General features: G+C 34.9%; 1 protein-coding gene across 1 annotated transcript; it reads right to left on the reverse strand.

Moving 5' to 3' along the window:
* Positions 1–1,258: 1,258 nt before the first annotated feature.
* On the reverse strand, positions 1,259–15,220 carry LOC100267873 (uncharacterized). The gene is made up of 7 exons (XM_002268298.5): positions 14,973–15,220; positions 11,438–11,547; positions 5,842–5,991; positions 5,528–5,766; positions 2,766–2,876; positions 1,637–1,678; positions 1,259–1,520 (listed from the first exon to the last, which is right to left on the reverse strand). Exons 1-7 carry the CDS (start codon positions 15,148–15,150, stop codon positions 1,361–1,363), a joined length of 990 nt encoding a protein of 329 aa, XP_002268334.2. The 5' UTR covers positions 15,151–15,220; the 3' UTR covers positions 1,259–1,360.
* Between the last annotated feature and the right edge of the window lie 71 nt (positions 15,221–15,291).

Below are 15,291 nucleotides of genomic sequence, written 5' to 3' on the forward strand. Positions count from 1 at the left end.
CCTACCGCGGAGGCTCTGACGATCTTCATCAATTTAAAGTTATACTTTATCAAAGTGTGAATCGCATCTTCAATGTCCCTAGTACTGTTGGTGAGACAGAAGAACATGGGTGTACAGGATAAAAAAGAGTGCATTGGGTGGACAGGAAATAAAGAGAGCATTATAATAACAAGGTACAATTAAAAGTTTTTTAACCTTTCTAAACAATAAAAAATTTGAAGTGTTAAAAACATTAAAAACAATTTTTAAAATTACTGTCCGGGTTCTGGTGATGGTGGCTTCTTGCACCTATATGGGTAGACTTTAAACCCAAGACATTAGCTGAAAAGTAACCCACAAAAGAGGTGTTTTGATCTGATGAATATACCCATGCATTTATTAGACCTAACTTTAGCAGCCAACATTAAAGACTCGGGTTGTGACTACTGACTTGTGACCAAATACAACTACAAGTGCCCTGTTTGCCTTGCCACTTGCAGCTTCTGTGGTTGCCTTCATGACCCAAAATATGCCTACTCAAAGCATGTCAGACCATCAAACAACCCTCAAAACCTTCATATTTTCAATTATTTTTCAAATACTTCATAAAAAAAGACAAAAAAACGCCTCAAATTTAAAATAAAAAATAAAAAAATCATGATTTCATAACAAATTCTAAAAAACTGTCTCGGATTAAAATTTGCCAAACATTTTTTCTTAGAAGTTAGAATAGTATTTTTTATCCGGACCTGGTGTTCCAAGCTTGCGACTTCAGAAATTTGGATCAGTTGAAGTATGATAATCGGGTTGACTCAACCAACAACATATAATTAATATCATATCCGCAGGAAAGAGCATAAAAATGGAATGGTTTTTTTGCATTATCCTCTTCTTTAAATCACTGCTGCTATTTCAGAGGGTCATGGGACCAATGCTGCCAGGGCACTGTCACCTTTATAGTCTCGGTCGTGCCCTCCTGGCAGCCATCTGGAGTAGGTGGCTAAGTCGCTTTCCTTCAAGACCCACCACTCGCAGATAATATAAAACAGAGGGATGATACACAACTAGGGTCAAGATCCAAATTAACAAAATCAAGTTGAATTGAAGCCCAGCAATTTACTCTTTTTAACCAAATTTAGAAAATGATAATATTTTCTCTAGTCATCTGTAAGGCCCATTGGTTTAGGGTGGACTTGGACACCAGGGAAGGGGAATGACAATCTAAAAGAAAGGCCCATGTACCTAAAACTCAGAATTTTCAGAGGAAGGCAAACACAGCTTTAGTCATGCAATTAAGATTTCTATTATGCATTTTCAACATCCAAGTTTGGTTCTCAATGCCTTAAGGCTTTTGAATTATTGCTAAAAGAGTAGGTAGTTACTATAATGCAATTGCCTGCGGAGGGTATTCACTAACCTCCATCTGCAGAGAACTCCAAACTTGCTTGCATTTTTCCCACTTTGCTTCCAAGTGAGCCATAAATGCCTTAGCCCATGGTTCATTGCTCCCTCCCATGCTCAGGTCATAAGGCACTGAGAAACTGCCAGAGCATTACAACATAAGCATAGCACATTTCAAGATGAAGTGTATGAAACAACAATAGTAGTAGCGGTAATAATTTATAATTACATAATTGGGGGTTGGGGGGGAACTCACCTCAGTAATTCTTCTTTCCCAGATCCTTTGTAGGCATCATTCCTGAAAAAGTTCGAACTTTCTGAAATTAGCAGACCATTGGTATCAGCCTTAAAAAAAAAAGACAGATTAGCACGCCATATGCCTCAGCCTCAATGAAAGCGACAGACCCTTGGAAGGGGGACCAACTTCAAGTGGCAATGGACTAAAAGTAAGCAATTTTTGTGGAGACTGACCAATTTACATATATTTCAGCAGATTTTTAAAGAGTTCATCCTTGACGTTGCAAAAGAAGTATTTGCTTGAGAGTACATTGCCAAGCTCAAACACTGCAAAGAGGACACATGTCTTGAACATCATGTTGAACATGACACTCCTCTTTGCCTCTGGAATGAGTCTGACACTCCTTGGACATGTCTAAAGTTTTCAAAGTAAATTTTTGCCAATGTGTACAACTAACATGCAGAGCATATGATACATCATTATATAAGAAACATATACAGTTGTTAAGGGAAAAGGAAAATGACAAAAAGTAGTTACAGTGGGATATAATATGATTATATATGTTATATTTGTTGAGTTCATCTTCCAAGTTACTCAAAACTGTTAGGATATAAGTTTAGCTAAATAAACTGTGTATAAAATATAATTATTACACAGAGAATAAATATGCATTATATACTGTCACAATGACTCTAGATAATGCTGAAAAGTGAAGAGGGATTCATGTAGCCATGTCATGTCCTTGGATTGTCGAAGCCCTACGTTTTTCAGGATGTCACGTCTAACATATTGTGTTCTGTGTCAATGTTCAAGCTATATTAACATGCACTATATTTTGCACCTTGACAAATTTTCATAATGTGAAGACTCTTGACAATAAGCAACACATAAAAGTACTTTCATTCCCATCTTTCTTCTTTCTGTTTAACTACAGATCAGCTGCATGATGGACAAACTTGTCTTTTCAGCAAACAATCAAAGGGATGACAACAGTGTCCACTTACTGTAACCCTCAATTTAGGATTTATTACACAGGAGAGGAGTGGAAAATAAAGAATTCCAAAGGGTTTAGCTTAAAGAAACCACAATGGAAGTCCTTCAAGTTGCATCTAAAAAGTACATCAGACAAGATTCAGGAACAACAAACCTGCAGATTAAAATTTTGAATATGCGAAGGGACTTGGTTGAAAGATTAAAAATAGCATCTGAAATATGCTCTGTGCTGAACAAGTACACCACTGGATATCCAAGAAGCCATCTGCAGTAAATTAAATGCCCAATTTTACCACCTAATTATAAAATGGTAGAAACAAAGAAGCCATCTGAGGAAATTAAACATCCTTTTTCACTGTAACATAACAAAATGGAACTAACATGAAATCCAGAAAAAGGAATTTATAGAAGTAGTCAAGTCAATATCTCAGTCTTCTCCATTCAATCCAAGAGATAACTTTTCAATAGGCAACCTAACCAGGTGATCTTAAATATTTTTTTCAAAAACATGTGTGCATGTTCTCTATAGAAGGTGTTGATTTCATAAGCATTAAAATCAAAGTTGGGCACCTGCTCCCCAGTCCTTGCCTGGATCTGCCCCTGTATAGGATAAAATACACTTTTCTTTGAAAGGTAACTTTAAGAGAACTCTATATCCTTGAGCAGGATATTTATTTGTGCATATGCATGTATTTACACACCTAAATTTGTGAAACATTTCTAGTTTGCATGCATACAGAGTTCAGTAGATAGGCATGACTGCATACTCAAATTTTACAATGCTACACAAATTCAATATGCAATAAGATTACTACTATTATTTTTTTTTTGATGCATATATGCAGTCAGATAAATTTAGAGAGGAAGTTTTTGGGGTGTGGCTTAGGAAGGAATCCTTTGCTACATATGTGAGGACAATTTATTTTAGCCTCTTTTTCTGTATCCACACCAAAAATTTATTGCATGTGGCCATGGTTATACACTGATGTTGGATTCAGTTATCTTAGGACACCATGCCTGATCTTGTATCAGTGAGTCTTGGCCCAGTGGTAAAACATGACTACAATAGATCAAACAGTGTGATTTAAGTTCTACCTACTCACAAGACAGCTTAAGAAAAAAAGCATCTGTTTCTATATCATTTGTCACTTAAGCAGACAAAAGTATGTGATGAACTATTGAACTATCAAGAATGTGACTCATTCAATCAAGTAGACCAAACCTGCAAAAACTATCACAGTGTCATATCATTTTTATAAAAAAACTTTGGAAGTAAAGATTCTTCTTCGTGGGAAATTCAGGTTTATGAAATAAGCGCATTAGTCAGCCCCCCCCCCCCCCCCCCCCCCTTCAACAACTGAACTGTGCCCTCAACCACCATAGTGCATTCTCCATAAATTCTTAAGCTTGACTGATGATCAAAAACCTCTGGTCAAAAGAATATCCATGCTATTCCAATATAATAGTTCCTTTAACCTCCATATCAAAAACCTCTGGTCAAAAGAATATCTATGCTATTCCAATATAATAGTTCCTTTAACCTCCATCTTGATTTCTCTGGGGAATCATAAATTCATATATCAGTTTCTTCCAAAGGAAATCCCAAATTACAACAGCCTTAGCTGACCATGTTCTTATGTTCTGAATTTGAAGTCTGATTTGTGGCAATTTCGCTTTAATTTAATGAATGAGAACTGAAATCTGTTTCTCTTCTTGCAAGTTCATAGTTCAATCAGAAAGTCAATGTACTTCTTGAGAACTAGGGTTTCCTTATCTGGTTGCCACTTTCCCATAACACATTAACTTTTTGCTTCTACTTTCATATTTCTTTGGCCTTTTTTTTTTCTTTTTTAATTCTGTTACTTTATCCTAAATGATACTGATGCTCATCTAAGCTTTTTGGAAATATCATTGCACATGACCAAAGCTAGTGTGGTCCTTAAAAGTGGAAAAAACAAGTCCATACATGCCATATACCTGCCACAAACATGGAAAATTAACTTCTTCATAGTTTCAGTACTTCATCCAATATCTGGATCTGGAATCCATTCTCAGTTTATAGATGCTAAAAGGATTGTGTAAATCCCACTTCACATTTAGTCTATGTTTGGTTCCTAGAAAGTACTAGGGAAAAGAAAAAAAATGTTAAGAAAAATTATTTTTTCATGTTTGGTTTTATTAAGGAAAATGCGAAAGAAAGTCAAATATAATTAAAATTACTAAAAATTTTGTATATTTTTAAATTATTTAACTTTATATAGAATAGTTAAATAAGTGAAGAAAGTTTAGAGTAGTATATACAAATAATTTATTGATTTTAAATCTATTTTTTATTTTCCTTCACTTTTCTTTCCTTCTTCTTTTCCTTTCTATTTTCTTTCCCTTGCATTTTCCTTTAAATTTTCAGAGAACCAAACATAGCTTTAGATTTTTCCAAGACAACGTATATGTCATTCACAATTAATTTTCAGACCCACCTAAACTTACATCATAGAAGCTAGAGAGACTTTTTGTTTAAACAAATAAAGGATAAGACTCAGAGGGTGTTTGTTTTTTTTAGCTTTTTGCTAAAAGCAATTTGCCTTAGACTTTAGGTTGTTTATTTTTCTACTTTTTCATAACGTATTATAAAATTTTTGGTTAAATAGAAAAAACCAAAATATTTGACTTTTTTTAAATGGAAAAAGTAACGTGTTGGTTTTTCTTTACTTTTCAATGCTTAATATAAATAAAATATTATATAAACAAACAACCTAATACTTAACACTGTAAAACACTATTTAGTTTTAAGTTCCATTTAGAATTAAGTACAAAAAATAAACACCACTTAAATCAAGGGTGTGGAACCAAAGCATCATAATATATCATATCTCAGGAGAAATGCATGCACATGTGAGGAAGAGGATAGGCAGTTACCCATTTAGAGTTGGCACAGCGACTTGAGTGCCTTGAATGCCACTACTAAGATCAATGATCTCTGAAGATTGAGAAGCGACGGGCTCACTAATGGAAGGTTTGGCAATAGACATGACCTCTGTCGTGATAGAAGGCAAGAGGTCATTGTTGATTTCGTCAACAGGAAATAACAAAGAAAACCATTTCTGAACTGATATAAGCTGCATTGCGACTGAACTTTTTTCTGCTTGTACTATCATCTGGAAGATGAAAAGAGTCACAAATAGAAAATGTCTAAGATTTCAGAAAACAAAAAGGCCCTAACCAGGAGCAACCTTTGGAGGATTGTGTTCAAGGTCCACAAAGTGCAGTTCTGGTTCTGAGTTTAAGCTTGACCTCACATGCTCAGCCAGTTCTTTGACATGTATCAAATATATCATATCTTCTATGACCATTATTCTCAGATGATAAAAAATGGATGAGGCCTGAAAACCAAACCAAAATAAATAATAAATTTAACTTTGGAACACTGTAAAATTGGTGCACATTTAAATGAATAAGGCATTCAAATAGAATTTTAGGAACTCCTAAACAAGTGGAAGCCCTGACTAGAGAAAGGAAGAGGGGGAAATTATCTGATTAATGATAATACAATGCATCTAACACCAATGCCACAAAAATGAACCTTGTAATAAATCAACGAAGATTGCTACACAAAATTAGGATCATATCCTAATGAAAACTTCAAGAGTCAAAAAGAGACAGTGACACTGCTATATATAGAACAAGTGAAAGAGGGTGCTTGGTAAAATAACTTAATATTACAAGTTAAAGTCAAAAATAACTTTAAGTATTAAGTCAAAATAATTAACTTCTTCTTAATTTCAAATATCTTTTGTCTTATGTGTCCACATCTACTGAGAGTATATTTAACAACCATGACTCCACATATATGACTCATTTTTTATAGCAAATATTTTAAAGTTATCTTATATATTTACAATACTTTAAATATGGATGTTTAATAAAAAAATTTATTGCTTAAGATTAATGGAAATATATATTAGTTAATTTGCTTAAGATTAATTACAACTAATGAGGGTAAATATGTCAATTTGATAACTTAAAATACATTTTAAGTTAATTTTATCAAACAACCTTAATATTTAAAGTAAAAAATAAGTAATAAGTTTTAAGTTAATAATTTAAGACAATTTAACTTACAGTTAACTTACGTCATCAAGTAATAAGTAATAAATTTCATCAAACACACACAAAGACTATGTTCACAAACAATGATAATTGTAAACCATCTTTACACAATAAAACAACTTACATATTAGTCTTGGAGTAAAATGTTGCATCGAATTGATACATTTCCACGGGGAAAAAAGAAAGAAAGAATTGATAAAACAACAAAGTTTTAAATCCTAATATTTGGGTTCAGCCAAAAAAAGCTTTATCTACTATTCAGCTTTGTTTAGAGCCATGTTCTTATTCAAACTAAATGCTAACCTGTCTTTTTTTACTACATTGACCCATATTCTTTTGCCTGCCTTTCATTCTCTGAGCATCTTCAAACTCCTCACTGGCACTGTGTTTAATCTCCTTAACATATGATTGGTGGAACATCTCAATTCCTCTTCACATTTTCCTTTGGTCATACCTCCAACCTCTCCCAATATATTTATTGCTTATTCTATCTTCTATTTTTTGCCATATCCATGTAAGCAATCTCATCTTGGTAGCCTTCAACCCTTTAACATACTGTTTCTAGACTGTCAAATACTCCAACCCATAAAGTGTGAAGAGAGAGAGAGAGAGAGAGAGAGAGAGGGAGAAAAATAACTTTGAGTAAAAGAAATTGAGACTTTCTTGAGGAGTTTTGTTAAAACCAAGGTCTAATAAAAAAGGGACTGCTTCAATTCCTGATGGTTGCCCCTAAATTATGAATTTGTACAAAGAAAACCCTAGGAAACTATATTAATTCATTTCCACATGACTTTCAAAGATCACTATCATTCTTTTTAATTAGGTATAAAAGATTGGATTTTTTTTTTTTGATAGGTAAAGCAAATTCGTATAAAAAGTAAAGAGGAGACACAAAAAACAGTGCCCTCAGAGTATACAGGAAGTATACAAAACAAGCCTAAAGACTCAAACTAGAAGGGGAGGGGCAAAAGAAAAAAACATCACTTGCCCGCCCTTAAAGCCTAACCAATCAAAGAAACTAACAAGAGAAACATGACACACATCTACAGACATCCTAAACCAAGACCACAGGTTACATACAAAAGAATTTTTCAATTTTTGGCTCGATAACTCCTCATTATCAAACACTATTAAATTCCTTTCCTTCCACATTGTCCAAAATATACATAAAGGGGTCTCTTGCCAAGCCTTTTTACGAGCTTTACCCACAAACAACCCATGTCACCCAAGAAGAGCTTTCTTCATTGAACAAGAGAGAATCCAAGACACACCAAAAAGGGAGAAAAGAAGATTCCAAAGAACCCGAGTCTTCGCATAGTGAAGAACAAGGTGATCAACTGTCTCTGCTTTAAAGAGGCAAAAGAAACACCTATTTGCCAAAAAGAACCCCCTCCTTTGAAGTTGGTCCAAAGCTAAAACGTTCCCCCAAGAAGCCTCCTAAGCAAAAATCAACTGTCTCTGATTTTTCTAATTTGTGGCTCGCAAAATTACCTAATTAACTTCCTCTTATGCATGACATACAATTTTTTTTTTCTTTTTTTTGGATAGGTAAAAACACAAGAATATAAATAAAGAGAAAAGGGCGCCCAAAGGATGACCTAAGCATACAAGGAGTATACAACAGGCGCCTAAAGGCAAAAACAAAAGAGAAAAGGGGCTACAAAAAACCTTACCTGTCCTCATTTAGAACCTAACTAATCAAAAAAGTTGATCAAAGGTAAAGGCCTTTTGTCTATAAACAACTTAGTTCAAGAACAAAAACTACAAACAAAAGAAATTTTCAACCTTTGACTTGAAAGCTCCTTATTATCGAAAGCAATTTTGTTTCTTTCCTTCCAAACCATCCAAAAGAGACATAAGGGGGGCCATCTTCCAAGTTCTTTTGTGTTTCTTGCCCACAAAGGAACCATGCCATCCTAGGAGAGTCTCTCTAACCGATAAGAGTCACACCAAAGAGAGCAAAAAGTAACTCCCACAAAACCTAGCCTCAGTGCAATAAATTAGAATGGGGTCTATAGATTCTTCTTTGACGAGGCAAAGGAAACAACTTACTGCAAGCTTGTTGATGACACAATTAATTTGAGAACTATCAATTTGTTTCACAACATTGGAAAGTCTTTTGAAGTTTAGTACTTATCTTGCATGAAATTGAAGAAATTTAAGAGATCTTGAGATCCTATCTTACTATGGTAAAAAGTTAACAAAGAAAAAAAAAAGGTGAAAGGCATCACTTAAGATTTCAATTATCGTGGAAAATCACTAAATCTTGAGGTTGAGTTTTTTTCCAAGTCGAGGTAATTGATGGGGATGGACACTAGTATTAGTTGGAACTAAAGTATGATTAGTATTAGTTAGAATTAAATTATAATTAATATTTATTGGAATCAAATTATGAGTAGCTAATTAAGTTATAAGACGATTAAAATTAGAGTCATAATGGGTTATTAGAATCCTACTAAACTTTGGATTTAGGTTTTTTTTTTTTTTTTTTTTTTTTATAAGAGATTGTATTAATAGAAGTACAAAAAATACGCAAGAGTACGTAGGTCGTATACAAGTAAAACAAGCAAAAAGCAAAAAATAGTGTACAAAAAAATACTCCCTCCCTCATCCAATACCCAACCACTCTATGAAATCAATCAAATGCATATAGCCACCACCTATATACACCCTAACCCACATAGAGAAATTGTTTAGGAATAAACTTTTTAGCCTTTGATCAGACAATTTCTCACTATTAAAAAATCTCCTATTTCTTTTCCTCCATATCGTCTAGAAAATGTATGTAGGAGCAGCTTTCCAAGCCTTAATTCGTCTTTTCTCTATAAAAGACCTATGCCATCCTAGGAAGGTTTCCCTAACTAACTTAGAAATAACCCACCATACACCAAAAATGGAGAACACCAGCTACCATAATAATCTTGCCTTATTACAATGAAGAAGGATATGATCTATGGACTCTAACTCCTCTTTGCACAAAGCACATCTATTGGCCAAAATACAACCTCTTTTTTTAAGTTAATCCAAAGTCAAAACCTTCCTCTAACAAGCCTCTCAAGTGAAGAAACTCACCTTTGAAGGAATCTAAGGGTTCCAAACTATCTTTAAAGTGAAAGGAATAGTACCACCAGTCTCTAGCACGGAATAAAGCCCCTTTACAGTGAAGACCCCTTTGCTCTCACCCTTCCAAACCACTCTATCCTCCTGATCCCTTTTCATTGAATGTCCTTGAAGTAAAGAAAGAAAGCACTCCATGACACCTAACTCCCAATCATTCAAGTTCCTAACAAAACAAAAATTCCAATGTCCACCTTCTCCTCGATGCTCCCACTCTATAAATAAGGTTAATTGACATAAACCAAAGCATTAATCATGATAATATTACATTTTTTCGTATAGTTTGCAATTTTTAATGGTGAGACTCTATTGATTTTCTTCTATGTGAGACCCTTAAAAGGCCTTAGGGCAACCCTAAGGTTCTATCTCTTCGTCTCCTCATCTTATTTCTCTATATTTTATTTTATTTTGCTGCCACAAACTTTATCCCATGTTCTTCACCTTAAGCCCTAAAAAATAAAAACCTTAACCCACCTATTTGATTACAGGTAACCATCCTAGGGTTGTCCTACATCAAGGACTCTTGTGACTATGAAGGATGGATTGCAGCTAAAAGACTTCATAGCAAGAGGGATAAAGAAAATAACTTTTAACTAAATGGATTTGGCATTTCTTGTTTCTAAGCTCTAAATAAGCACTTCTAGACTTTATTTCAAATATGCTGATATGTAGGATTTAAACTTCATTTGTAGATTCCAATCAAATCTACATCCACCCAATCTGGTATGTGTAATCAAAGAGAAGTTTTTTCCATCAAATCCCTTTATTCGATCCTAGAGCCAGGAAGTTCAATTCCTTTCCTTGTGGTTATTATTTGGAATTCCTTGGTTCTGCCTAAGGTGAGTTTTTTTGCTGGGAAGGTGACATGGTGAAAATTGTTGACTTTGAATTAGCTTTAGAGGATAGGGTGGTAATTGGAAAACAAATATTTCCTCTCTCATAATGATGAAGAATCTATTGATCATATAGGGTTTTATGGTAGTGGTTGTTTTCTCTTTTTGGCATATCTTGGATGTTATCATCCTTGGTTAGAGAGACCCTCTTAGGATGACACAACTCTTTTATTGGTAAAAATTGAAAAAAGACGTAGTGAGTAGCTCCTCCTATATGCATTATTTTTTTGGAGAATTTGGAAGGAAATGAATAGAAGTCGTTTGAAAACAAGGAGTTTTCTAATCATAGATTGAAAAACACTTTTCTTTGTAATCTTTCATCATGAAGTAAGTTATATATAGATGAAGGTCCAATGTCCTTAATTGACTTCGTTGATTGGTTGGGTTCTCATTAAGGAATGAAGAAGTTTTTTATCGTCCCTCATTCTTTTTTATTGTGCCTTTTGGCGACCAATGTACATGTCCCATGTACTTTGGTGTGCTCTTTTTGGTGCACTATTTATATTATACTCACTTTATTTACCTATTAAAAGAATTTTCCTATAGCTAAAGCTAAGATATCCAACTATGGCATCATACATTTGAAAATACAATTACAGCATAGAAATAAAGCTTTCATGGAATCAATTCACTTGGATATAGGAACAATAAAGAATGAAAAACAGCAATACAATTATACCAGATCTAGTAAGGTAGTTTGGAGTCAAACCTTTTGACTGAGTTTAAGAACTGCACAAAGTCGTTCTTGTAGTTCAGGCATCTTTCCTCCATAATCCACCATTACAACTGGCCTCATTCCAGTGCACAAGGCTAGTATATCTGCCCAATAAGTTCCAGCAAATGACATTTCATCATGGATAAAATGACATCGTTTTGGATCATATAACTTTAATAGATTGACATTAAATAGAAAAAAACCAAAATATGAAGCTTAGAAAATAAGAGGCTCCACTTAACTGGCAATGTTTTCCTAATTGAATCTTGCTTTTCATCCTTTTCTGAATAAAATAAGATATAAAACAATGGCAGACATAAGATAAAAATTTTCCTTTTTTGTTTTTCCTTTTAGAAATAATTTCTTTGTGATCAAGAAGTTGAATATTATTTTTTTATAGGAATCCAAGCTCAATCCTGGAGCAAAAGTCTTCTCTCCTTCATTTACACATCCTATATCAGTTACTCCTCCAGCAGTGCCTGCAGTTGCAGGTGTGGCTTATGTACCAAGCAATTCAACTGTGGTTCCTGTTGCTTCCTCACAGCCAGAAATTGGAATTAGCCCTTTTGCACCTCGTTCATCTCTGCCTGTCAAGTTTGTTCCATACAGCAACCTGATAGCTGGAAATGGTGGCAGTGGTTCTCAATATTCACAATCTGTATCTATTTTTTGGTGTTGATGAGTTCTCATTTCATTCTATAAATGTAGTTAGATATTTTATTTCATTATAATGCAACTTTGGATTTGTATGACCTTCAACCCTGAATCTGACCCTTAAACACAAGGGACTATCAGCAATATCCCTAGAAACAACATTCAAAATCCAAGAAGTGACAATGCTATTGCAGCGATTCCACACAACAAAAAGAATATCAATGGCGGGTGGTTGAGGAAGACTTCCATCAACGAATCCCAACTTATTCTTTGCTGTGAGAGCCATAATCATGGCACGATTCCATGTATTGTAATTGGATCCTGTAAGTTGATGGGAAACCAGAAGGAGCCCGGGATGATCTCCACCATGAAGGAAGTAAGGGCTGCCGGAATCCTCTGCAGAAGTGCCGACCATCACGCGATTATCATTGGAATTGGCATTGGAACCACCATGAGCCATGGGTCAGGGAGAGAAGAACTAGATCTGCTTTGATACCATGTTAGAAGAACTCAAAGGAAAGGAAAATTGTTTCTGGAATTCGTTCTCATTTTTTATTTCATAAAGTGGGGACCAATTTGTACATTCTACAGAGAGGCTTTGAACAAACTCTGTTATAACAGCTTTTTACAGCTCACTATTTTTACTATTTTGTTACTCTCATACAAATGCTGCTACAAAATACCGAAAATACCCTAGTAATTCTTAATACAGTTTGTAAGTAGAGTGAAAAATAAGAGAAGTATTTTTTTTTCTCCCTCAAATTTCTTCACTTTGCCCTCTGTTTGGTTCATAAGAAAATTACAGCAGAATACAATGTAAAGAAATGGAAAAAGTATAACATCTGGGCCATCTAGTTGCATTAGGTACACATAAAGAAGAATCTTAACATCAAAATCCATACTTAAAGTCTCTATCCATGTTTTCTCAGCAAACAAACAGAGGTGAAGAGAGAGGAAAAGATTTTGCACTGGTAGTAGCTAGGCGTAGGACTAATACACAAATAAATACGAATCTAGAGCTCAAAAGCTACAAATTCAAGTCTGTTCCACCATTTTCCCAGAAAACAAACAGAGTTATTCCAACAAGATGTTGTATTCCTAGCCCTAGTAATTTGTATACTAAAATCTTCCTTTTCTCTCCCTCCACTCTTTCAGCAGTCAAAAGAGAGTCTCTGTGCAAAATAATCGAAAAATCAACCATAGAACTATCCAGAAAAACAAACAAACAAACATGTAGCTTGCTTTGCTTTCTGTTTGGTTCATAAGAAAATTACAGCAGGATAGAAGGAAAAAAATGGAAAAAAGTATCACAACTAGGCAATCTAGTTGCATTAGGTACAGATGAAGAAGAATCTAAAGATCAAAATTCGTAACTTAAAGTCTGTATCCACGTTTTCTCGCCAAACAAACAGAGGTGAAGAGAGTGAGGAAAAGTTTCCGCACTGGTAGTAGCTAGGCGTAGGACTAATACACAAATAAATAAGGATCCAAATCTCTAAAGTTACAAATTCAAGTCTGTTCCACCATTTTCCCAGCAAACAAACAGAGTTATTCCAACAAGATGCAGTATTCCTCGCCCTAGTAATTAGTTTACTAAAATCTTCCTTTTCTCTCCCTCCACTCTTTCAGCAGTCAAAAGAGAGTCTCTTGTGTAAAATAATCGAAAAATCAACCATAGAACTATCCAGAAAAACAAACAAACAAACACGTAGCTTGATTTGCTTTCTGCTGGGTTCATAAGAAAATTACAGCAGAATACAACGAAAAAAAAAGATGGAAAAAGTATCGCAACTAGGCAATCTAGTTGTATCAGGTACAGATGAAGAAGAATCTAAAGATCAAAATTCGTAACTTAAACTCTGTATCCACATTTTCTCGCCAAACAAACAGAGGTGAAGAGAGTGAGGAAAAGTTTCCGCACTGGTAGTAGCTAGGCGTAGGACTAATACACAAATAAATAAGGATCCAAACCTCTAAAGTTACAAATTCAAGTCTGTTCCACCATTTTCCCAGCAAACAAACAGAGTTATTCCAACAAGATGCGGTATTCCTCACCCTACTAATTAGTTTACTAAAATCTTCCTTTTCTCTCCCTCCACTCTTTCAGCAGTCAAAAGAGAGTCTCTTGTGTAAAATAATCGAAAAATCAACCATAGAACTATCCAGAAAAACAAACAAACAAACACGTAGCTTGATTTGCTTTCTGCTGGGTTCATAAGAAAATTACAGCAGAATACAACGAAAAAAAAAGATGGAAAAAGTATCGCAACTAGGCAATCTAGTTGTATCAGGTACAGATGAAGAAGAATCTAAAGATCAAAATTCGTAACTTAAAGTCTGTATCCACGTTTTCTCGCCAAACAAACAGAGGTGAAGAGAGTGAGGAAAAGATTCCGCACTGGTAGTAGCTAGGCGTAGGACTAATACACAAATAAATAAGGATCTAAACCTCTAAAGTTACAAATTCAAGTCTGTTCCACCATTTTCCCAGCAAACAAACAGAGTTATTCCAACAAGATGCGGTATTCCTCGCCCTAGTAATTAGTTTACTAAAATCTTCCTTTTCTCTCCCTCCACTCTTTCAGCAGTCAATAGAGAGTCTCTGTGTAAAATAATCGAAAAATCAACCATAGAACTATCCAGAAAAACAAACAAACAAACACGTAGCTTGATTTGCTTTCTGCTGGGTTCATAAGAAAATTACAGCAGAATACAACGAAAAAAAAAATGGAAAAAGTATCGCAACTAGGAAATCTAGTTGTATCAGGTACAGATGAAGAAGAATCTAAAGATCAAAATTCGTAACTTAAAGTCTGCATCGACGTTTTCTCGGCAAACAAATAGAGGAGAAGAGAGTAAGGAGAAAGGAAAATACCTATTTCGAGACGACGCTTTGACGAAGCTTTGAGTCGCCATTTGGTTCGGGAAAGAGAGGTAGACAACACCTGCAGGACTCCCTCCAATTTTGCAGTCTCCATTCCAATTCGATTCAGACAACAAAACACAGAAGAAATTGCAATGGTCTTCAAAAATTTTGCACACTGTTGTATCATGTATTATACCACGGGTTACTGGTTGCAGCTCAATGCAACTTCGGGCCCCTGACCCGATGGTCCCGATCCTTCCCAAATCCAACCCAACCTGAACCCGATCCACCTCAACAAACCTGTCCGAAGTTTTCTGCCACGTGGGAT

Source organism: Vitis vinifera, chromosome 5, assembly GCF_030704535.1.
Source record: "Vitis vinifera cultivar Pinot Noir 40024 chromosome 5, ASM3070453v1".
Taxonomy (NCBI): Eukaryota; Viridiplantae; Streptophyta; class Magnoliopsida; order Vitales; family Vitaceae; genus Vitis; species Vitis vinifera.

Bases quoted from the DNA above. Each gene is read 5' to 3' on its own strand.
- LOC100267873 (XM_002268298.5), bottom strand. From the start codon at position 15,150: ATGATACAACAGTGTGCAAAATTTTTGAAGACCATTGCAATTTCTTCT. The intron at 1,679-2,765 runs GTTTGTTGTTCC...GAACTTTTTCAG, and splicing joins TTCAAAATTTTAATCTGCAG to GAATGATGCCTACAAAGGAT. The intron at 1,521-1,636 runs GTGAGTTCCCCC...ATGCTCTGGCAG, and splicing joins GGGAAAGAAGAATTACTGAG to TTTCTCAGTGCCTTATGACC.